Raw genomic sequence first — 25302 nt, 5'->3', positions numbered from 1 at the left:
TAAAGCATTTATTCTTCCATTAAAAATAAAGAAAAAAGATAGCCGATGGCAACCCCTTCAGTTACCTCACGTCTCAAGGAAGCCAAAACTTGGGATAGCAGGGACCTTGAGGGCTAGGGATTATGGTTGTGAAAAACAACCTTGGTTTAGGGGTCAGGAAACCCTAGATTCTAGCCACTTTCTGAAATTTACTGACCACATGAGCTCACACAAATTGTGTAACTATGTATCTAGTTTCTTTATTTGTAGCAAGTATGTGATGTGACCTTCTCTGCTCATTTTAGAGTACAGATTTCACAAAATGCTTTTAAATATACGTCCACGTGTATGTATTATAAATATTGTAAAGCACAGTGCAGCTATAAGGCCCCATGAATTCATACTCCAGGCATTCTGAGAGTGTGGCTTGCTTGTGCAGAGTCCCCGTGGCGCTAATTCTAAGCATCCAGGACTGTGGGCCAGGTTCCTTCTTGGCAGCTACACGTATTGAGAGCTTGGCCTGACTAAGAGTGTAGAGCATTCCCGCTGGCACAGAAAGTGCCTGGAGGGAGAAGCATATTAAAATCACAAACTCATTACTTTCTCAAGATTAGGACACATAAAATTCAAACAGCTTTATAAACTGCCTCCAGAAATTGTAAGGCAAAAATTAACTCTGCCTCAAACTTAACATCCGCGTTATGAATGCCACTTCCCTCTCTCTCCTAATTATGTCCACCTCCGTCACCATAAATCAAAAGACAACAGAAGCATTTCCCTCTGCAGAGTCCCCCAGCTTCTCTATAGGAATGAAAGAAAACTAAAGACATAGGTATATTTATCATCTTTTAGCTCAATTTCTGGATTCCTATCAGGTCCTCTGAGTAACTTCCATCATTGCTGGTAGATTCAGATCATGTGGAAATAACTGCTGGTTTTCATGGCTGGCAGCACACGTATAATTTAAACTAGTAATACCTGGCAGCTACGTCTTGCTAACACTGCAAAGGTTAATGAGATAGTGCTTGTCAATCAACTTGTGTTCTTCATCTTCATCTAAAAGTATTTATTATGCCAAACTGGACCAGACGTGAGTGAGGGACTGTGCCGTGTACACACAGTTCCCTGTCAATGGTGTGTTTTGAAATCAGATTTCTGGGTTCTTTATTTTGTTCCTTCTCTGCGGCTTCATTTCCAAAACAATGACTTCACTGACCTTAAATTGTAAAAGCCAGTATCGTCACCAGAGGTTTTAGTTCTTCATTTGGCCTTTTCTCCTACCTTTTTTTCTACCATGACTCAAGTTATCAGATATCACTTGGAGTGAACAAAGAAGGATTGTTTTAAAAACAAAATAATGTAACCCATTTGGGCTGTGATTAATGGAACTTATAAAGAAATGATAAATGGATGTTAGGGAGAGAAAGGCTCAGTATTGATAACGGTTACAATACAAAAGAGAGGGCCCTAATCCATAGGAGATGTACAGCTATAAATCTATGTACAAATTTGTTTCTGTCGAAGTCCACCAGAAACGTGACAATTCTCCTGGATGAAGGCATGCTTCAAAGAGCATGGCTGTAATCCATTGGAAACCACCTGCATTTCTTAATTCATCCTGTAAATGTTTGCAAAAGACTTTTAAGATTTGGCTCCTTAAAATGAAATACTTACAAATTATGGCTCATGGAGTCCACAACCAAAGCTGCATGGCCAGAAAGCTTAAAAACAGCTATTTCTCATATCAGCTGGAGACTGAGAAAAATATGTTTTGTTCTTTTCTCTAATAGCTAATTACTACATGTGTAAGACAGCATAAATCTGTAATTTTTTTTTAAGACAAAGTAAAATTTCAGATGGAAACAAGAGGGCCTCTGTTTTGGTGATGTAGCATTTGTTGACATTCCAAAAGCACACACACATTTGAATAGCTAGCTGCTATTAGAAAAATGATTTAGGATCAACATGGCTAAGTACAAAATAAGAACAATGGGCATATAAATGCTGATTCAGAGAAATTATAGTGTGTCATGGTGGAAAAAATATTGGGCTTATATACATGATACTTTTTTACTTATGGAAAACAAAATGATCTTATTTCACACTTGACAGTTCTAGATCTAAATAATGAGAATCCTAACCTATAAACTCAGGAATACATTACCCACTAGACTCTAAGTTCTTTGAGAGCAGGGTCCCCTTCTTCTTCACATTTACATCCTCTCATAGTGCTTTGAACAGGGGGGTGCACATAATTGATCCTTAATATATATTTTGCATGAAATGATGTACATTTGCTTTCTCACTTTGCCCTCATGTAACTGACAGAATGTGCCAAGGCACAGACATGACATTTTTTTCTCCCTTGAGATGTTTCTGGGCCCCCAACAGTGTACAGTTGGCAGCAATAAAGGAAGCCTGACAATGTTGGCATTCAAAAGACCTGCTGAGTGTAACGCACAGAAGTGTCACTACAGTCACGTGAGAGGGGTGTGCAGAGCTGTCCAAAGGTAGCCGACACTCGAACTGCTGATAATAGCTCAGCTTTGGTGTTTCCTATTCGGAAAAAAAAAAAAGAAAAAGAAAAGAGAAATGAAACAAAGAGAAAGAAAAGAAGGAAGGAAGGAGGGAGAGAGGGAGGAAGAAGGATCTGGAGCTAATTATTAATACGAGTATTAGGATTTTTTGGTATTTTATTGAATTCTGCACATAACAATTTCAATGAAAACACTTTAAATCCAATGACAGATTTATAAAAGAAACCAGATGAAAATGTCACATAATTAACTCACAGGTATTTACTGTTATTTACTTAACAGAAGGCCTAAAATTACTATGTCAGGAACATTACAGAACACAGCATAACAGTTTATTTTAACTTTACAATAATATGTGATAAATTAACATAATTCAATGTCCAAGGAAGACAAATGTAGAAAAATATAAAATGTTTTGATCTTACATTTTATCAGAACTCCATTATTTATTATGTCATTGTTTAAGAATGACTATTATTTCATTCCATACAAAATAATACTTGTTTGACTTATCTGTTTGAGGAGGAGAACTAAACTTAAGGTTACAAAATTTTAAATTCTGATATGCTATAGCTTATATTTCATTTAATTATTCACAGTAATACTTCATTGCTAGTCAGTAAAAGTACAGAATGTATCACAGACTGTTGATTTACAAGGGAAAGCAATTCCAGTGTCTCTCTGTTATTTGAAAAAAGAATTAAAATGTAGCATTATGCCATTGACTAACACATGAATGTTCTCCATATTTGAACTGAGAAGTCATCAGATTTTAATTTTATCCAGGAAATTACTTCAGTGAATTTTTAAATATGTGCATCAACTTTACCATATATTTGAACTATGGCTAAATGTTAATAGTCCTGTTTTCTAATATTTGATATCAATTCTTTTTGAACAGTTACAGGAAATAATGAGGTTTTCTTAAAAGAAAGGCAGTTTTTCTACTCACTCCCCATTCCCTATCCTCCCCTAATCACAGAACACATTTGATGAAAAACAACAAGCTGAAAAATGGCCAATATGGTGGGTCTTAGAGTATGTTTTCTCTGAATTAGAATGTTTGCAGTTTCTTGGGTTGATTACTGTTTCTTTGAACTGTTCATAAGTCAGTCATTATGATGGACTTTTTAAAAAGGAAAATTAGAAAGAGACCAGTGGAGAAGATAATTTTTCAGTCCAGTGCTTTGATATCATCTGGATTCAATGTCTGTAGTCAGAGTGTGGGGACTTAAATATGTTTTAGATGGAAAATGTTTGGCTATCACCTTGTGGGAGGACTCTATTTTAGAAGTATTTAGAAAGGTCTGACAGTAACAGCAACAGTGCCTTGCGAAATTTCCCAGTGTATCATTTGGAATTAAATTTTAGTTAAAGTCTTAAAGATCATGGCAGTGGTAGGAAAGAAAAAACTTGACAGGGAATGAAAAGTGTAAAGAACGTGAAATGTAAAACCATTTGCTGCCCTTACGATTTTGGACAAGTCACGATCTTTCTAAACCTTTGTTGTTTAATCTCTAAACTTCAGATAGTATTATTACTTTATAAGGATATTTCAAAGGTTAAATAAGATATGTGGATGACCTTTGCAAACTATGAGATAATAAACACGTATGAGGCATCTCTGTGAGAAAACTGAAGTTTTGTAGTTGTATTTGTTGCTCTGTTATCTGCAAAATCACTTTCTATCTGCATAAGATTAAAAAAAGGATTCTAAAACATTTAGCATGTTACACAGAAACAATACATACACTGTTTGCTTTCCCTTGTATGTGTAGAAACTTTTTAACAGAAATTATGTCATTTTATGGGATAACTTCAAAAATAGTCTATACAGTGCCTTTAATAGGATATTCCTATTTGGTTTATAATCATACAATTTTATGGCATTTAGGAAAAACAGTTCAACAGTTAGTTTTACGTAAACTAAATACGTAACCTCCCCACCCCAAACCCAGTATAAGAGATCACACCATGGAAACATTTTACCAGAAGAGATATTACTATGGTTTGTTTTCATACGGTCAGTTCACAAATTGTTGTAAGATACACTATTAACACAATATGCTAGAATCACCATTTAGCAAATTTTATCAACTTTAAAAAAATGGTTAAATTACTTCTTACAAAGATTACTAACACATACATATAAGACTCAGTTACAGCTAAAGTGAAAATTCAGATTCACGTAACCAAAATGATCAGAGTAAATGTTTTAATGAATTGTTCCACTAATCAAAACATATATTTCCCATTATGACAGAGGCCTTTAAAAGCTGCCCCCTTTTCTGAATGGAAGGATATAAGACTATAAGTTTGGACAGATAATCTCAGTATGACAAAATATTTCTGTATTATTCAAATGGACTATCATTTAAACAATTTCCCTGGTGTCCATATTTTAGCGTCTTTTTATCCTAATCTCTTTCTACCATAAACCAGCAACCAGAATACACTCTTCTTTTACAGTGGGTATACTTATCTCTTAGCTATGTTGTGCAAAACCTATAGCCTTTCATTTTCCCAACCATCCACTAAAGCCAAACAGAAGCGTTGGTTTATCCCTGAATTTTGTTTCACACTCCTGAGCAAAATTAATTACAATATGGCTCTATCAAGCCTCTTTTGTATTCACAAAAATTTATAAAATTTTGTGACTATTATTTTAAATTATAGCCATTGTTTCTGGGGCCAAAAGGATATTAACTTTTAAATGTGACAAAAATGCACCTTACAATCAGCTACAGTTCACTGGGAAGCATATTCAATTCTGATTTGCTAAGTGTTTTACTCAACTACAAAATTTTTTCATAAGGTTCACTTGAACAGACATTTCATTTAGATAATTAGCAACATTAGAAGATGAAATGATAAATCATAATAATTAAACCATGGTTAAAATAAAAATATTTACATGCCTTATGTCTTGCGGAGGTCGATTAGCAATATTGGAAATATTAACATTTGGATTTGCAGTTTGTTCAGTCCATGAGCAGAGATGTGGCATCTAAGTGATTGGAGGGAGCAACATGGACATGGACATGTATATTACAGCAATCCTAAAACAATATAGAATTCTCAAAAATGTAAAGACACATACAGATTACTAATAGAAATTGGGGCTCAGAGAGGTTAAAGGAACTTTCCTAGGGTACATGAGAGTTATTGGTAGAACCAAAATGAAAGCACAGAGATACCTGCTCTACCAAACTGCGGCTTACGCGGAAATAATCAACAGATTGTAAGGCAAACAGTCCTATCCCTCCAACCTTTTTCCACCTTCTCCTACTCCCATGGTTATAATGTTGAGTATGATAAAGCTCTGTTGCAGTTTTAGCATTTCATATATGATTTCAAATCACCTTAAACATCAAATTAAATTTAAAAAATAACCTCCCTTCCTTTCCAGGTACTTCATTAATCTGTTTCCATGTCGCAGAGTGAGTTTTTAATTTTTTCATGATCCCATTTAGAGACCAGTGACAATTCTTAGAGGAGAAAAAAAATCTCATATCCTTTCTCACAAGCATCTTGAAGAATGATATATTTATGACACTTTCAAGACTTAAACCTCATTTCAATTTATTCATTCTTTCAAAAATACCTAAGAAAATCTGAGTCCTTAAGTCTGCTTCAAAGACTTTTCAAATGCATATAATGAGAATTTGGGGACTGGAAAGGCCTTTTGAGATTAACCCAGAACATCCATTTGCAATCAGGAAACTGAAGCCTGGCAATAGTAAGTGATGCATCTAGGCAGAAAATAGGTAAGAATTCTGGTCTCCCGATATCTAGAGTAATACTAGTTTTACTACCCATTTGGTGAAACATATTTGCTATGACAGTTTCTTCATCTGGTACCATTCTGTGCTTTTATCTCAAAAGTCCAGGTTTTATCTTTATTTGAAACTGTAGCCTATAATAACGTGGATATGATATTAAACCTACTATAATGCTTAAGGTTGTGTCATTGGTATTTTATAAAGGTAGCTCCTGTGTCTTATTTTGGTAACACCTATTGATCTTTACTAAAACATCCGCATGTCTTAGACCTCCTATTAGGACAGTTGATTGGTTTGTTTCAATCATCCCAATAGCTGATGTGACCAGGCTGTAATCATCGGTTGTGGGTTACTAAGGAGGTTGGAAATGGACTATTCTCTGGGCCAGTGTCTCTATTACATGGGCTAACACAGAACAAAAACACCTTGGTGGCTGTATTGTCATCTTAATCACAAATTATCCAGATTGGAGGTGCACATAGCTCAAATCTGAGATAGTTGTCATTTTTTACTTCACTTTTTCCCAGAGTGATCTGGTCTCAAAGTTTTGACTAGAGAAATTACCAGCAGATTGTGCAAAATCATTGTAGACATTGCCTCAAAAGAAAGTTACCTGGATTATATCTTCTATCTGTTTGTTTTGCCGCTAGTAGGTATAAAATTGTTTCAGTTACTGATTCTTATACATTAACAATGAAGTCCATGACCTGTATTTCCTTCTATGGGATATCATAAAGTATTATAATTTTCACTTCCCTACCACAATATTTTGATAGTAATTGAAATTCTATGAGTGCTCTTAACTTAGCATTTTTAGGCATTTAAACAACAGGAGATGGGAGTTTTATGCATTTGGTCATCATATTTTAGAAATGAGAAGAGTCTTCTTTATATTAAATGTTCACAGTTTGACTTTCTATAAGGCTTATTAAATAATATACAAATAGCTACCATTCTGCTGAAATGTCACAGTAAATACATTAATAATGGCACAGAAGTGAAATGTCCCCAAATGGGAAATCATTTTCATGACGTCCTAAGTTACTTTTCCAAATAAAACTTTGCTTTTCTTTTTTAACTGAAAAAGTTCCATTTCTAAAAGAATATAAAAATAGAAAATGAGTCAAGAAGCATTTTACAGCTATGATTTTTAAGGAAATTCTAAAAACAGTAGATCAAATATATCTTTAAGAATGTGCTTTGTCTCGCCACATCAAACACTGCATAAAAACTAAATTAAATGAGTATATTATATATGAACTGTTGAAAAATATTAAGATAGATAACTTAAACATATAACTACTAATATATTTTTTAAAGTTAAGCTCAGCTAGAACCTACCTACAACTAATTTGCAAATCTATCATTTTGAATCAAAAAATAAAAGAATGTTTAATCAAGCAAGGCACATTTCTTTTAGGCAAGTCTGTCTTTAATACCATTCATCTGGGCACAGTGTAGTAGACTTCACTTATTTACACACAATGGACTAATATCTATGAGAGCCTTTGGTACAAAACACTTTCACAAATAAAGTTGTACATAGAAGATAACATTAATACATATCATGACTAAACACAGTCCAGTAATTAACTGAAAGAAGAGAACAGTATAATAAGTTGGCTTATTGGAAACAAGCATTTAGGCTTTCTTTATCAGCAGTACCGATTCGATTTTGGATGATTAAATATCACCAAAATGTCAAATGATACTTTAACACTTTTCATGTTCTTCTCTATCTCTTGGTCAACACCTTTTCTACTGCACACAGTTTGAAGAGAATCCTCCAGCTTCAGAGCTGTTTCTTTTATATGAAGCATTTGTTAGAGACATGTTATTCAATGTCAACTGAAAGTATGTGTTGGCAGACATATCACTGCTCATCAACAATATAATCAACACTGGGCAGTTTACAAAGAGCATTCTACCGGCCCTTGCAGCTCTATAGTTCTTTATGTGGGGCTCTTCTGTATCTGCTGGACAGAGTAAACACAATAATTTACTATAATTTAGTTTTAAAAAAATTATAGACTAGGTCAGTATAAAATATTCTATTCATTACACTTTTAAAAACTATTCACTGTTATGTTGAGAAGTTTGAGCGATTTAATTTACGAAATGTATTAACCACATATTGAGTGCTTTTAATTTATGTCAGAAAAAGTCTCAGAGTATTCTAGAATTATGAACTTTTCCCCCCTTATTAATATTGACCTCCAAATGTAGTCTAACCCAATGTGATTGTTCTTTGAATAGGAAAATTTATATTCATCCTAAGAACCATCTGAAATGTACCCAGTGCCAACTGATTTTTAGAAAAAGACATGTATCAATTTTCTCAATGTATTTTCAAGGGCTTGCTTCTTTTCTGTACATTCCACTGTAGTAATCTAAGATAAGAACTCCTTCAAAGTGAACTGAATTCTCATGCTCAAATAAATGTTATGAAGAGGGAAAAAAGGAGAGAGCAAACAGTCTCAAAATTAGTGTTCTGATAACCATGTTCTAGGTACTATAGTACCTAGAACTACAGATATTCTGTATGACCAATTATCACAAATAGCTTTCAAATATTACAAACAGCTTTCAAATCTACTGATCCTTTAAAATATGAACTCTGCATAGTTGTATACTATTTTAAGAAATAAAAAATTAAGACAACAATAACCACTTAACCAGGGTTTGTGGAAAACCAAGAAATAAAAGTTCAAGTTTGTTGTTTTCTTCTCACCAACTACAAAAAAATTATTTGGAAATGCAGATGGTAAAGTGTTCCTTAAAAATAGCATAAAGCAGCACAACTGTCTTATTCACTGCTACCTTCAAAATCTAGAATAGTGTCTGGCACACAGACACTTTATATGCTGAGTGAATAAATCCCTACTACTTTGTACAGTGTAAACTGGATATATAATTTACTGTGAAACTTAGAAAGACAAAAATGGAAAATCCTACACCAAGTTTCAGGTTTCAATATGTGAATATTATCCATCATAATACATAGAGAAGACTGTTTCCCATACGTACTCTTGGCTTTAGCAGGTATCTCAAAACCAGTGATAAATGCTTAAGGATGGTAATTTGAAATCTGAGTATGCTTTTCATGGAAGAATCATTCACTCACTGAACTATATGTTGTATGCTTACCATGCTGGGAAATTATCTAGTGAAAAGTCTTACCTTTTTGGCCTGGGTTATACTTGCTCATCCTTCATGAAAGAAGTAACTTCTTTTTAACACTAGTCTTTACTTAAAACGTAAGAGTACATTCTTGCATCACAGTACACTTAATGTTCATTATAAAAAAGTTTGAAAATTACAATGGTCTACTAGTTACTGATGACTACTAATTACAAGAAAAGTAACATAATGATATAACCTTTTTATATCCTCAGTGCCTAACTTCTGCTCAATGCCAGTGCAGCTTTGGCTATCTTGAGATGGTTCCATTAAGCTATTCTTTTCTTGACACACCCTTTTTATGTAAGGGGCTGGGGCTTTCTTTAAGCTCATGAGTTAATACCTGCCTCAAGGCTCTCAGGATTAATAAGTCTGGTACAGCTTGCCATCCTAATAGACTGCAGGTGTGGAAGGAGTAGTAATTCAACAGAAACAAAACAAAACAAAAAAGCAAAAAGTAAAAGTGATATTTAGATGGTAATCATGTTTATATTAGGAGCTAAGAAATGGGTTGAAGGACTTAGAAAAATGGACTTTGGCTTAAGTATCAAAATTATAAAAGAAAGGAAGTATAATAAAAAATGGTGACTTATAATTGAAGCTATTTCACCAAATAAATGTTCTAACAAACAAAGCAAGAAAACAGGATAAGAACAGTCAAATTTCAATAGTGACTGAAACTGTGTACAGCTCCTGTGTCCTTGTCTTTTGAAGCAAAATGCTGACTCAAGAGTTAAGACTGGGGGCTTTGTTGGTGGCTCCGTGGTAAAGAATCCACCTGCCAATGTGGAGACAGAGATTCGATCCCTTATCCGGGAAGATCCGACATGCTGTGGAGCAACTAATGTGCCACAGCTACTGAGCCTGTGCTCTAGAGCCCGGGAGCTTCAACTACTGAAGCCCGCATGCCCTGGAGACTGTGCTCCACAACGAAAGAAGCTACCACAAGGAGAATCCCCTGCACAGTAACTAAGAGCAGCCCCTGCTCACCACAGCCAGAGAAAAGGCTGTGCGGCAACAAAGACCCAGCACAACCTAAGTAAATAAATAAAAATTCTAATAAAGAGTTAATGATTGGGAAATGTGAAGATGTAGAAACAAAAAACAGCACTTGGGCCAGGAAACTGGTAACAATTTAGACTATAATTCTGCCACATAGCAGAATCTTTGAACAGCCATTTCCCTGAAAGATACAGATGGAAGCCTGATACACATTCCTAAGTTGCTTTTACAGGAAGCAGACCCCCTCCAGATGAAAGCATTGACCACACAAACACGGACCCTAGACTGGTTGAAACCAGAAAACTGATGATGCTTGAAACTTCACCTTGATGCCAACCAATCCGAGAACTGTGCATGAGCTGATCACGCTCTGCTCCTCGAACACTATAAAATTTCTTACTATTCCCCGGGGGTGGGTCACACAGACTTGAGGGCAATAGCCTGCTGTGTCCTCATTTGCATGGAAAAGCAATAAAAGCTACTCTTTTCTACTTCACCCAAAATTCTATCTCTGAGTTTCTATTCAGCACCGAGAACAGAGGCCAAATTTTGGCAACACTATCAAGCCTGTGAAAAAGTAATTAAGACTTCCGCCCAGGCCTAAACGAATTCTTGAATGAAAACTCAGTATTCTTGCCTCAAGAACCCCATGAACAGTATGAAAAGGCAAAAAGATATGACACTGGAAGATGAATCCCCCAGGTCGGGAGGTGTTCAATACGCTACTGGGGAAGAGCAGAGAAATAACTCCGGCAGGGCCAAAGCACAAACGATGCTCAGCTGTGGATGCATATGGTGGTAAAAATAAAGCCTGATGATATAAAGACTAATACTGCATAGGAACCTGGAATGTCAGGTCCATGAATCAAGGTAAATTGGATGTGGTTAAGCAGATGGCAAGAGTGAACATCACCATCGTAGGAATTAGTGAACTAAAAAGGACAGGAATGGGTGAATTTAATTCAGATGACCATTACATCTACTACTGTGGGCAAGAATCCCTTAGAAGAAATGGAGTAGCCCTCATAGTCAACAAAAGAATCTGAAAGGCAGTACTTGGGGACAATTTCAAAAACAAACAGATCTCAGTTTGTTTCCAAGGCAAATCATTCGACATCACAGTAATCCAAGTCTAAGGCCAACCACTAATGCCAAAGAAGCTTAAGTTGAACAGTTCTATGAAGACCGACAAGACCTTCTATAACTAACCACCCCTTCCCCCGCCCCAAAAGAAGTCCTTTTTATCATAGGTGATGCGAATGCAAAAGTAGGAGGTCAAGAGATTCCTGAAGTAACAGCAAGTTTGGCCTTGCATTACCAAATGAAGCAGGGCAAAGGCTAACAGAGTTTGTTCAAGAGAACACACTGGTCATAGCAAACATCCTCTACCAACAAAACAAGAGACGATTCTACACATGGACATCACCAGATGGTCAATATCAAAATCAGACTGATGACATTCTTTGCAGCCAAAGATGGAGAAGCTCTATACAGTCAACAGAAACAAGATCTGGAGCTACCTGGCTCAGATCATCAGCTCCTTATTGTAAACTTCAGGCTTAAATGGAAGAAAGTAGGGAAAACCACTAGGCCACTCATGTATGACCTAAATCAAATTCTTTATGATTATACAGTGGAGGTGATGAATAGATTAAAGGGATTAGATCTGGTAGACAGAGTGCCTGAAGAACTATGGACAGAGGTTCATAACACTGTATAGGAGGTAGTGACCAAAACTATTCCAAAGAAAAAGAAATGCAAGAAGGAAAGTGGTTGTCTAAGGAAGCCTTACAAATAGCTGAGAAAAGAAGAGAAGTGAAAGGCAAAGGAGAAAGGGAAAGATATACCCAACTGAATGCAGAATTCCAGAGAATAGCAAGGAGAGATAATCAAACCTTCTTAAATGAACATTGCAAAGAAATAGAGGAAAACAATGGGAAAGAAGGGGAAAGATTAGAGATCTCTTCAAGAAAACTGGCGATACTAAGGGGACATTTCATGCAAAGATAGGCACAATGAAGGACAGAAACAGCAAGGACCTAACAGAAGCAGAAGAGATTAAGAAGAGGTGGAAAGATTAGATAGAAGAACTATACAAAAAAGGTCTTAATGACCTGGATAACCACGATGGTGTGGTCACTTACCTAGGGCCAGACATCCTGGAGTGTTAAGTCAAGTGAACCTTTAGGAAGCATGACTGTGAATAAAGCTAGTGGAGGTGATGGAATTTCAGCTTAGCTATTTCAAATACTAAAAGTTGATGCTGTTAAAGTGCTGCACTCAATATGTCAGCAAATTTGGAAAACTGAGCAGTGGCCACAAGACTGGAAAAGGTCAGTTTTCACTCCAATCCCAAAGAAAGGCAATACCAAAGAATGTTCAAGCAACTATACAATTGTGCTCATTTCACATGCTAGCAAGGTAATGCTCAAAATCCTTCAAGATAGGCTCCAACAGTATGTGAAACAAGAACTTCCAGATATTCAAGCTGGATTCAGAAAAAGCAGAGGAACCAGAGATCAAATTGTCAACATCTGTCAAATCACAGAAAAATAAAATGAATTCCAAAAAAAATCTACTTCTATTTCATTCACTATGTTAAAGCTTCTGATTGTGTGGATCACAACAAACTGGAAAAATTTGAAAGAGATGGGAATACCAGACCACCTTGCTTGTCACCTGAGAAACCTGTATGTGGGTCAAGAAGCAGCAGTTAGAACCTGACATGGAACAACAGACTGGTTCAAAATTGGGGAAGGAATACATCAAGGCTGTATTTGTTACCTTGCTTATTTAATGTATATCCAGAGTACATCATGAGAAATGCTGGGCTAGATGAATCACAAGCTGGAATCAAGATTTCTGGAAGAAATACCAACAACCTCAGATATAAAGAAGATACCACTCCAATGGGAGAAAGCAGCAAAGAGGAGCTAAAGAGCTTCTTAATGAGGGTGAAAGAGGAGAGTGACAAAACTGGCTTAAAACTTGACATTCAAAAAACTAAGAGCATGGCATCCGGTTCCATCACTTCATGGCAAATAGAAGGAGAAAAAGTAGAAACAATAGCAGATTTTATTTTCTCGGGCTCCAAAATCACTGTGGATGGTGACTGAAGCCATGAAATCAAATTCTTCATTGGAAGAAAAGTTATGACAAATCTAGACAGTGTATTAAAAAGTAGAGACATCACTTTGCTGACAAAGGTCCATATAGTCAAAGCTACAGTTTTTCCAGTGGTCATGTACAGATGTGAGAGTTGAACCATAAAGAAGGCTGAGCACTGAAGAATTGATGGTTTTTGAACTCTGGGGCTGGAGAAGACCCTTTTGAGTCCCTTGGACAGCAAGGAGATCAAACCAGTTAATCCTAAAGGAATCAATCCTAAATATTCATTGGAAGGATTGATGCTGAAGCTGAAGTTCCAATACTTTGGCTACCTGATGCAAAGAGCTGACTCACTGGAAAAGACTCTGATGCTAGGAAAGATTGAGGGCAGGAGGAGAAGTGGGGGACAGAGGATGAGATGGTTGGATGGCATCATCAACTCAATGGACATGAGTTTGAGCAAACTCAAGGTGATAGTGAAGGACAGGGAAGCATGGAATGCTGCAGTCCACAGGTCGAAAAGTGACTTACCAACAACAACAATTTGTATTTGATGAGGAAAAATTTGAAATCTTTCTGTAACATGGTTTTATGGGAACTTGGTTTTCATTAGTCTATACTTTGACATCTACTAAATAACTTGGGGTTGGCTGCACATCAACCACCTCTACAAATTCTACCAACTAAGTGGTCATGAATTAGCCTCAAAGACTAGAAAGAGTTCTTGCTGAATTATGTATAGTTCTCTGATTGGCCTCTTGGAAATTATAGTCTTGGCAAGCAAAAAACATTTTAACTCACTTAGTAATTAAAATTGGTAATGTGCCAAGATGTAGAACTTTGTCAAAAATCTGAAAGTCATGAGAAAATGAGCTGTGAAGTGTAAGCAATACTACTTAGAGCAGTATTTAGGCCTACTAAAAATAAATCTCCTCAAGACACATAGCTACATAGTAATATAAATTGACCTTTCAAAATGAGTTAAAATGTTTGCAGGTATAACGTTTATAGAAACTAGGAATAAAGCAATTCAAACACAGTTCTTACTTGGATAAATTGTTTCTGTCTATGGTTTTTAGTTGCTTACTACATTTTGAAATCTGACATATAGTCACTCTTGACTAGTTTTAATTACAATTTTTTATAAAGGTAATAGATTATTGACTTCCTCAAATACATATTGTTCTTCCTCAAATACACCAGGCATTTTGTTTTGTCCTGTATGGAAGAAGGCAGGAGGCATGGGCTTGGTGGGGGGGGGGGGGGGTGGGGGGCTGGGGGGGGGGTGGGAGAGGTGGGGGAGGAGAAGGAAGCTCAGTTTTGGACATATTAAGTTTGAGATATCTATTAGTTATGCAAGTGGAGATGTCAAGTGGACAGTCAGAAATTCAGTCTAGAGTTTAGGAGAGAAGGCCAAGTGGGAGATACAAATTTATGTATAGGTCATCTAAAACTATGAGAATAAGACTCGAGAAGAAAAAGGGGTCTAAGGACTAAGTCATGGCCCATGGGTTTCTTCAACATTAAGACCCAGGAGGGATGCAGAAGAACCAGTAAAAGAGGCTGAACAGGAGAGGTCAGAGAGGTAGGAAGAAAATTCAGTGTGGTATCCTGGAAGTTAGATGAAACATTTCTTCCTAGGAGTGGGGATATATTCTATAGGGCCAAATGCTTCTGATGGGTCAAATGAAGGGAGTATTGAGAAATGGCCACTGGATACAGCTACAGGAGGTCACCGTGACCCTAAACAGTACGATTTTGGTGAACTGGTAGGGGTAAAAGCCTGTCTGGAGAGAACGGGAAGGGATTCAATGATAAACAAAGAGAGATACAGTCCCCACTCTTATACAGGAAACAGACACTAATTATATAACATAAATTAATTTAAAATTACAGCTATGTCAAGATAACATACTATAGTAATTCATTCCAAGATATATTTTTCCAGATTTGAGCAGCTAATTGGGATGTATCTCAAAATCTCTGGTATTTTCCCTTATAACTAGCAGTTTTTCTCTTCTTTTTCTTTGGTTACCAGGTGGAGAAAGGCTCAGATTGGCCCCAGGAAACGTGGGAAGGCCAAATGAGAGACCTTCACACTTATCCAGGATAGAGATGATAGGAATGTGGACTAAAGTGGTGGTGGCAGCGGTATAGAAAAGTGGGTTTTTTTTTAAAGAGACATTTAGGAGGTGAAATGACAGAACTCAGTGATGGACTGAATGTATTCTCTTTGAATTTATTACTACATTAACAGACATTGATACACTGAGACTACTAGGCAACAAATCTTCCTTTTAAAAGGCTTTAAAAAATTAAAATTATTTGCAAATGTTTATGCTGCACATATGAATGAAAACAAATATTTTGGAAATTCACTAATTGTCAGAAAATGAATGACTTTAGATCTACAGATAAAAAGCATATACAGATAAAAAGCATATAGGACAGGGTATAACTTATCAAGAGGTGAAGTGTGTGCATGTAATAAATTAACCCCATGGGCTTCTCTTTCAAATAAATTAAATGCTTTAATTTAAGGAAATGTTTAAATGTCTAAAAATAAGAATCTTAAGATTTTTAAAGGAAAGGAGTTTAAAATAAACTTAACAGAAAACAACTGAAAGAGCAGTGCTGATGGCCCTATAACACACAGGTGCAATGCTGACTTTCATTCTAAAGAGGTAATGGGGAATTTCCCCAGGGCCTTTATACTCTCAAGGAAGGGGTGAGGGGAGGTTGGGGGCTCATCAGAAGAGAAAAAGTATCTCTCCATTTCCTACCATTTCCTACTAGGGGGCTATGATCCCTGGATCTGCAAAGTCAGAGCCCTGCATACACAGATTTATTCCTAACATTCTTTAGATAGGATGAAATGTGATCTTTTGTCCACTTGAATGCTATCCCAGGATTTATTTTTTGGGCAAGAGTTCCTATTCTGCACTATTTAGGTTGCAGCAATAATAAAATGGCTCCCAAAAAAATGATGGAGCCTCTTTTTCAGATCACTTCTTTAACGCATTTGATGGTTAATAGCGCAAAATCTGAAATGTAAGAAAAACCATACCCAGGACTGAAAAAAAAAAGAGGAAGAGAAAAACCACAAAAAAGTTTTATTATTTTTTTTTTTTCAAAATGCTTTTTCTTTACAATGTCAAAGACAAAATTAGTTCATAGCATCACTGAAAACAAAGACAAATATCTGAAATGCTCTAACCTGTCTAAATCATTTAAAGAATACTATTATCATGTATACCATATGGCAATTGCCATTTTCAGGCACGAAGCTTGGGGCTGAGTCACAACCATAAGGTTTGGGCTCTGCGTGGTTTTCTCTCCTTTCTGTCTTCTCTGATTTGGTTTCTCTCAAAGACACATTATCAGCAGGTTATTTTAAAAAAGTGATTTATTATATATAAAATTATGAAATGAAATGTAGGAAATTAGTAGTTTTTTAAAATTTTGTTTTGGGGTATAGCTGATAGTTTCAGGTGAACAGTGAAGGGACTCAGTCATACATATACATGTATCCATTCTCCCCCAAACCCCATTCCCATCCAGACTGCCACATAATATTGAGCAGAGTTCCATTTGCTACACAGTAGGTCCTTGTTGGCTACCCATGTTAAATATGGCAGTGTGTACCTGCCCATCCCAAAGTCTCTAACTATCCCTCCCCCTGGGCCACCAAAATCTTGTTTTTAAGTCTGCGAGTCTGCTTCTATTTTGTATGTAGGTTCATTTGTATCATTTCTTTCAGATTCCACATATAAGGGATGTCATATGATACTTCTTCTCTTTCTTGACTTCACTCAGTATGACATTCTCTAGGACTATCCATGTCACTGGAAATGGCATTAGGAAATTAGTTTTAAAGCAATAGTTTTATCTTCCTTAGTTTAAAAGGCCAAATACAAAACAGGAAGGAAAAAAATTCCACCCTAAAATGCAATCTCTAAATATCCTCTTCCCCATTCTTATGCTCCTCACTTCTATCTCACAGTGTTTGCATAAGTCTTCAGACTGGGGGCACATGTGCTTCTTAGCATTTCTTAGTGTGAGGGATTAGCACTTCTATTCACAGCTGAGAGATGGGAAGATCTTGGAACTGCTGTAGAAAATGCTGAGATTTTAAATGTATAGGAAGTCAGGAAATTATAGTTATGGTTCTCAAAAGAATAGACTGCTGGTATATAGTATATATACTGGATTTATGTAGAACCAGCAAAGCAATTACTTGAGTATGTTATATGCCAAAGAGGCAAGCAATAAGTTTTATGTAAATGAACCTTAACTTTAAATTTCTTCATACTGTGCATTTAAAATTTCAATCCCAAAATTTTATTTCAAAGTTGAGAAATAATTAATATAATGCTCCTCTTATGTGTAGCCATTTGTGATTATATCACCTTAGTTGGTGGGTATTTACGTTTGCTATAATATCTGTCTAAAACACCATATGAAAAATAAAATAATGTGAGTGTTTTTATCTCTGGATTCTCCAGCTGTAGGGTATATATATTTTCCCAGGGTGTTGATGGATATGCACTGATCCAGTCACATCTCCTCCCATGAATCTCTTGTACATACAGACATAGGTATACCTTTCAACATCCAGGACATGCAACTGAGCTCAGTGAAGTCTATGGTTCAACAAAGCTAACTAGCATGTGTAAACTGAGGCTCCTTAGCATTCTGCTCTAAGCCCAATTCACCACTCAATTTCATTTTCTAAATACCTTAGGACCTTGAGGAAGGGGCTACAATTATTACGTAGGACACAGCTACAATCTGATTAATTTTTTTTTTTCAGCACAGACGTTCTTAAAGAGTCATGGAGTGGTTAAGTAAGGCAATAATGTCAAATTTCAGTGAAAATGGCAATCTCCTTATGGTTGCCCTGAGCTTGTTCTATGTAATTTCCCTTTTCTTAATAAGGGAGAGTCAAAATGTTTATACTACTTTCTGGCATGGTTCTTCAGTAGTCCAATTAAAGAATGAGAAGATAGAAAAATAATAATCTGCATAATACTATCATCTGTTATAAAGTAAAACACATAAAAGTAGGAAATTAATCTTAAACAATATCCATTATCCGTTGGATAATGTCCCAATAACCACTGTATCACTACCAACACTGATTAAATATAATATTAAATCTAGATAAATCAATCGGGTAAAAAAATAATATTTTATCACTAGAAAAGTCAATCTCTTCATCTGATTTAAATACCATATTTGGTTCCTATGGTTAAAAATTTCTGATGGTTTAAAAAGGGTTAATTTTCAGTACACTGAATGATTAGGTTTCCGGGGCTATGATCTTTCCATGAATTCATTAATTAGTAACATGGGCTGAAGTCAAATCTAAAAGTATAAGCAATTTATTTTCTCAGTCTCTCTCAAGTCATTCAGTAAAAGGAACATGGGTTTTGGGGCCAGAGTGACTAGCTTTAAATCATGCTAGATCTCTTGCTAGCTGTAAAGTCTTGGGTAAATCACTTAGCCTTAATCATCTATTTTTTACTCTCCTAAGATGGGGTTAATACCACTTACCTTGCAGAGTTGAGAAGTGTTCTGGATGTGATTGACACTTAACAGATTGTAATTATTATTGTTATTATAGAAAGTAAATAGTAAGATGCTGATTATGTTTTACACACCATTCACAAGGCTTGATATTTTTATACAAGGCCTGTGAGTAATGATCTCAATAATAATGTAAAATAATATAACGTAATCTCTTGGCAAAATCTCTGACACAATATACCTGTATTAACATTTACAACAACCCTATGAGGTATCATTTATTATATTTATTGTACAAATAAGGAAACTGAGGCACAGAGAGATTATATAATTTGGTCAAGGTCACACAGTAGAGTCAGGATTCAAACCCTGGCAATATGACTGCAGAACTTATTCTATAAATCACTTCATTAAAAACCTGAAAACAACATTACTGTAAGATAATGGCCATTCACTCATCAAATATGCATTGAATACAAACACAATGCTACATTTGGTGTGGGGCACTAGAGTCCAAAACTTTGTCAGGACTACAAAACCTATAACCTTCAAGGAGCTTACAATATGGCGACCAGAAGCAATACTACCTTAAAGTCATGACTCAAAAGCCATATTTTTCTGGCTAAAAAAAAAGTCCTTTGTATTACTGTTATTTGAAAACCATGCAATTCCAAAATTATAGCACAACCATAATTTACCTAGAGAACTATCAGGGTTTTCTATATCTTCTGAATAACTGTGAATAAAATTCTCACTGCACTTCATTTATCTTTATGCTTACATCTTTTAAGAACAGACACAAAAATTATTCTTATGTAATGACTGTTATGTGTCTAACATCACCACCAAAATGGGTCATAAAAAGAATTTCTGGTCATTAAAAATACCAAACGTTTGGTCAAAAGGTGGATCAATGTTAAAGGCTCAAATAAGTAGCAAAGGGAACTAGATAAAGGAGTTCTATTTCAAAGCTTATATATAAGAACAATGACTCTATGACCAGGTACACAGATTTCCTGCTTCCTTTTTTTTTTTTCCTTTCCTTTCCTCTTTCCCTCTTATAGCTTTAATCATTATTTTTCACTCTCTCAAATGCACAAATAATAAAGTAAGTAGGTTTCTGACTACCTGAAAATATTTTATGAGCTTTAAAAATAGGGTTACTCTCATTTACCCTAGGATAAAAGAGTTAAACCTATCAAACCAAAAAGTAATTGTGGATAATGTATAGTTTATATAATGTATATAAAATAACATGATTTATATAATGTATATAAAATGTTAAAATGTTACCCTTGTTGCAATTTTATCCATCTTTGTTTTGAAGAACTGTACTACTGCATACTACTACATAATTATGTAAATGAAATCAGACCAATAATCTAACAGCAGGTCTGCCTTTTACCCTTTTTTCATGGGAAACAACTTGTTCAGAAGACAAGGAGGTTAGTAAAAGGAATGGAGTCATTTTCAGCTCAGTTTGAGTGAAGGTTATTCTGAAGAGAAATTACTTTTCCCCCCACTTTTTTTGCAATAAACAGAAACCAAACAATAGTTGGCAACCTGGACATCAAACAGAAAAAGTATTATAAATGATCTTCAAAAGGCACCTAGCCTGTAATAAATATAAACCTATTGATTTTGCAAGTGAGCACAAATCTAGATATGAATGGTATTCCCCCTGGTTCCCTGTAGAAAAAGAGACTGCTCCAGTAGCCCACACAGTGCTCACCTGATGCTGTCTGTCTTCTGGCCACCCCTGCTGGCACATGGCTGAAACTTGCAGGTGTTTCTCCAAGGTTTGGTTACTTCCTGTGACTCCTTTTCATTGATTGTCTGCAATTCCCTCAGTTAAAAGCATGCATCCTTTATACTTTTCAAATATATCTAGATTTCAAGGGCTGTGATGGTGAGTGTTGTGGGATCTGGATACTTTTTTTAAAGAGGAAGTCTGAAGGTTTCCTTGTAGTAAAGTTTCAGGTATACTGAGTGAACATTTCATTTGCTTATGTGCAGAATGCTTTTACATTTGCTTTTTAATTTCATTTGTTGGCTTGAAACTTCTTGGGGAAAGAAAACAGTAGAGAAGCATCTTTTAAAAAGATTGCCCAATTACTGGCATTTCATTCAAATCATGGCCTATTGTGGTGTATGTTTAACACTCCAATGACGGCATTTTCCTTTTCGATTCAGTCAGTATGGGATAACATCAGTGATTTTTTTTTTTTTGGTAGTACAAATAAGCATTTTGTGATTCATTTCACCGCCTCGAATCCTCAGACTTAACTTTATTTGTGCAGTTTATTCAAACAGTGGTTTTCCTTGTGAAATCATGTAAGGAGGAACCATCTGGAAAGGTTACCGTGGAAACGGCTGGGGCTAGGGGGTGGGGCTAGAGAGCAAGAGATGCCATGACGACCTTTTTCGGGTTTCCCGGGAAACAAGGGTTGCTATGGGAACTGCATCAGTCAGGTCTGAATTAGTAACTTCCGCTGGAAGGAGTGTCTGCCACTTTAATCTTCTTGTGATACTGCAGAAGCTTATCTCTCACATGCATTAGGAAAAAATTTTTTGTTTCTCTAAGCAGCGCTGAAAACATCTGTTTCTAGACTTTGATAGATGCTAGCTGGAATGCACACAGTTTCACAGGAATCTGTTACTCTATACTTTCAAAATGCTTAACAAACCCCAAAGAGTTAAACTAATTAGATTAGGACATCGCAGTCCTTTCCCTTAGTCCGAAGTTCTAGAGATCCTTAAAATTCCAGGGGGCAGGGTCCAAATAGAAATTCCAGTTGAAAACCAAATAAATTTATGGTGGGTTTACAAGTCATTGCTCTAAATAGACTTTTCATTCAAATATCCACAGTGTTGGCAACTCAACTAAATATTCAATAATGTTGAAGAGTTCATCAAACTGAAGCATCCTTTAAGTATATTCCTGCTTTACTTAGTAAAGAAACAACTGCCTGTCGATTCTGAGGTTAAACAGTTATTCTAACTGTTCTTCAGTTTCATTTCCTCCCAGGATGTACAGCTTGGTTTTTTTTTTTTTTTTTTTTGGTTGGTTTTTGCTTTTTTCTTACAGAGCGTGTGCTAAAAATCAAGTTTAAATTAAGTTTGTTGCCGAAATATTAAGAGAGGGAGAGAGGGTTAAAGAAAGGAGAGCTGAGAGAATGCAGCCCACTTGCAGAACAGACACCTGTTTCAGTATGAAGCAGGAGGGAGAGGGAGAATGAAGTGTGCTTTCCACTTCTTCATGTCCTTTCCTTGATGAATGGTCTGAAATGTATAAAACGAGGGCATACACAGACCAAGGGGGCACGTTCCACACAATACTGAGCACAGCATGTCACTTGTTTCACATATTAAACATCGGTAAATATCTTTTTGATGTTGACACAGGAGTTGGGATTATTGTTCGTGGTGCAGGTGGCCGTGGAATTGCCCGTTTTGAAGGGTGCCTGGGGGAAAGCGCTATGGTTCATACCCCCCTCTTCGATCACCATATACTCCGACTTACTCAGAGTGGAGTTACTCCTTGCTTTCCGGAGCTCCTCAGCTGAAGGGGAGAGATGCTGGCAACTTCCCACGTGCAAGTACTGGGCTTGCTCTTCCCCTTCTGTCTCCCGGTGGTAGAAGTAATTGAAGTTGGAAACAATTACAGGGACTGGCAAAGCAATGGTCAAGACACCTGCGATGGCACACAGTGACCCCACAATCTTGCCCCCTATGGTCACCGGGTGCATGTCACCATAACCTACTGTTGTCATGGTTACCACAGCCCACCAGAAGGCATCCGGGATGCTGCTAAAACCTGAAGTGGGGTCGTCCGCCTCGGCAAAGTAGACAGCGCTGGAGAAGAGGATGACTCCAATAAAGAGGAAGAAGATGAGCAGCCCCAGCTCCCGCATGGAAGCCTTTAGCGTCTGCCCCAGGATCTGCAGCCCCTTGGAGTGGCGGGAGAGCTTGAAGATGCGGAAGACCCTCACCAGGCGGATGACTCTCAGGATGGCCAGGGACATGGCCTGCTGTCCATTCCCCTGTCGCTCAGCTAGCTCGGTGCCTAGAGTGATGAAATAAGGGATGATGGCCACGATGTCTATCAGGTTCATGATATTTCGCGAGAAGGTAGCTTTGCTGGGGCAAGCGAAGAACCGCACCAGCAGCTCAAAGGAGAACCAGATGATGCACAAGGTCTCCACCACGAAGAAGGGATCCGAGAAGCTGGAGGCTCCCGCGGGGCCCCCCGACGTGCTGTTACTGGCCGCCTCGAACAGCTCCTGCGACGGCGACGCAGTGTAGTACTTCTCGTCGCGGAACTCGGGCAGCGTCTCCAGGCAGAAGATGACGATGGAGATGAGGATGACGAGCACGGACACGATGGCGATGCCCCGGGCCGGCCCGGAGCTCTCCGGGTACTCGAAGAGCAGCCACACCTGGCGCTGGAAATCGCGGCGGGGCAGGGGTCGCTCTTCCTCCCGCAGGAAGCCCTCGTCCTCGCGGAACTTCTCCATGGCCTCCTCGCCCAGCTGGTAGAAGCGGATCTCCTCGGAAAAGATGTCGATGGGCACATTGACAGGCCGGCGGATTCGACCCCCGGACTGATAGTAGTAGAGGATGGCGTCGAAGCTGGGCCGGTTGCGGTCGAAGAAGTACTCGTTGCGGAGCGGGTCGAAGTACCTCATGCGCCGCTTGGGGTCGCCCAGCAGCGTCTCCGGGAACTGGCAGAGGGTCTTGAGCTGCGTCTCGAAGCGGAGCCCCGAGATGTTGATGACCACTCGCTCCCCGCAGCAGTCCTGCTCGCCGGCGGCCGGCAGCGCGGGCGGCAGCGGCTCGTAGCGGTCGCAGCCGCCGCCGCCACCGCAGCCAGCCTGAGGCTGGTCCCCGCCACCGTCGGCCGCCTCCGGCTCCAGCAGGTGGTCCCCGGGCACCACCGTCATGTCGGGCGGCAGCTCGGAGCCCGCGGCGGGCTCGGCGTAGCCGGGGTTCACCAGCGTGTGGGCGTCGCCGCCGCCGCCGCCGCCGCTCGCGGGCTGCTGCGGAGGGTGGGCGCGCTGGCGGGCGGAGGGCTGCGGCGGCGAGCGCAGGAGGCTGAGGTGCTCGTCCATGCGGCGGGGAGAGGCGGCGGCAGCGGCGCGGGGCCGGCTCGCTCCTCCTCGCGCTCCCCGCCCCTTCAGCGCCTCCGCCTCCCGCCGAGCCCGCCGCCTGTTGCTGAGCTGCAGCCGCCGCCGCCGCCGCGAGGCTCGGTCTGGGTCTGGCGTGGTCCGCGCGGCTCCTCAGAGGAGACGCCTCCTCAGCCCGCCTCTTCCCTCCCCCGCGGGGCGCGCGCCCGCCCCTCCGCGTCCCCTCCGGATTCCGGCCCACCGCGCGGGCGCGCGCCCCGCTCCCCGGGAGCCTCCCGGCCCAGCCCTTCCCCGCCCGTCAGGGTCACCCGAGCGCTCACATTTCGCACGCCCCTCGCCCCGCCAAGGCAGCCCTTCTCCGCACCCCTTTCCCCCCGCCCCGAGGCCGTGACCCAATCTCGGGACTTCCCCATTTCGCCCCGCACGCGCCACCTGGGCGGGCGGGAGGAGGCAGGCTCCGCTGGGCCGAGGTGGCCAAAGGCGGGGGCCGGCTGGGAGGGAGGACGCGACTTGCCCTGGGGCTGCCGAGTTATCCAGGGCGGGAGTGGCAGGTCAGGTGGGCGCCTAGGACAAGAGGTAAGCCGAGTGCCCACTTGAGGGTGAAAGAACTCCGGGCCGGGAGGGATAATTAAGCTCTTGTTTGGTTGAGAAGGCCGGCGGAGTAATGGGAGTTTCGCACCCGGAGTCTGAAGAAGATGGTCATTAAGACATTCAGAGACTTTGCTTCTGCAGTGAATAGTTGACACTACCTTTGGTAGCTGAGATTTTAGCCATTAGGAAGAATCGAGGACCAAATTAGGTTTGGCGAGGGCAGCCTGGTCATTCCAGTCCAGTAAGATTTCCTATCCGTGCGAATATGAGAAGAAAAAGAGAAAGGAAATTCACATCTCAAGTCCGTAGTGGGAGGGGCGTAAGCCAGACCCTCTTCCTGGGGAATTTGCCATGTTCTAGTTGTTAAACTAGGACAACAGTCATCCCGCAACGTGTATCTCTGTTGCTTGATTTTAGCCTGGAGATAATAACTTACAGTTCTCCCCTTTGAACCTAAACTATTTCTCC

At 38.9% G+C, this 25302-nt stretch overlaps 1 protein-coding gene across 3 annotated transcripts; it reads right to left on the bottom strand.

The window, feature by feature from the left end:
• Nucleotides 1-1880: 1880 nt before the first annotated feature.
• KCNA3 (potassium voltage-gated channel subfamily A member 3) lies at nucleotides 1881-24228 on the bottom strand. 3 transcript variants are annotated; one of them, XM_061121193.1, is made up of 2 exons: nucleotides 20850-24228; nucleotides 1881-2535 (listed from the first exon to the last, which is right to left on the bottom strand). In XM_061121193.1, the coding sequence occupies exon 1, from the start codon at nucleotides 24226-24228 to the stop codon at nucleotides 22486-22488; it is 1743 nt and encodes a 580-aa protein (XP_060977176.1). In that variant the 3' UTR covers nucleotides 1881-2535; nucleotides 20850-22485. The 3 variants fall into 3 exon arrangements, with proteins under 3 accessions (XP_060977176.1, XP_060977174.1, XP_060977175.1); XM_061121191.1 differs by lacking the exon at nucleotides 1881-2535 and adding an exon at nucleotides 2655-8274; XM_061121192.1 differs by lacking the exon at nucleotides 1881-2535 and adding an exon at nucleotides 2655-8271.
• Nucleotides 24229-25302: the final 1074 nt, after the last annotated feature.

Source organism: Dama dama, chromosome 20 (genome assembly GCF_033118175.1).
Source record: "Dama dama isolate Ldn47 chromosome 20, ASM3311817v1, whole genome shotgun sequence".
Lineage (NCBI taxonomy): Eukaryota > Metazoa > Chordata > Mammalia > Artiodactyla > Cervidae > Dama > Dama dama.
The sequence above is the reverse complement of the archived record's forward strand: the minus strand, read 5'-3'. Positions and strand labels throughout refer to the sequence as shown.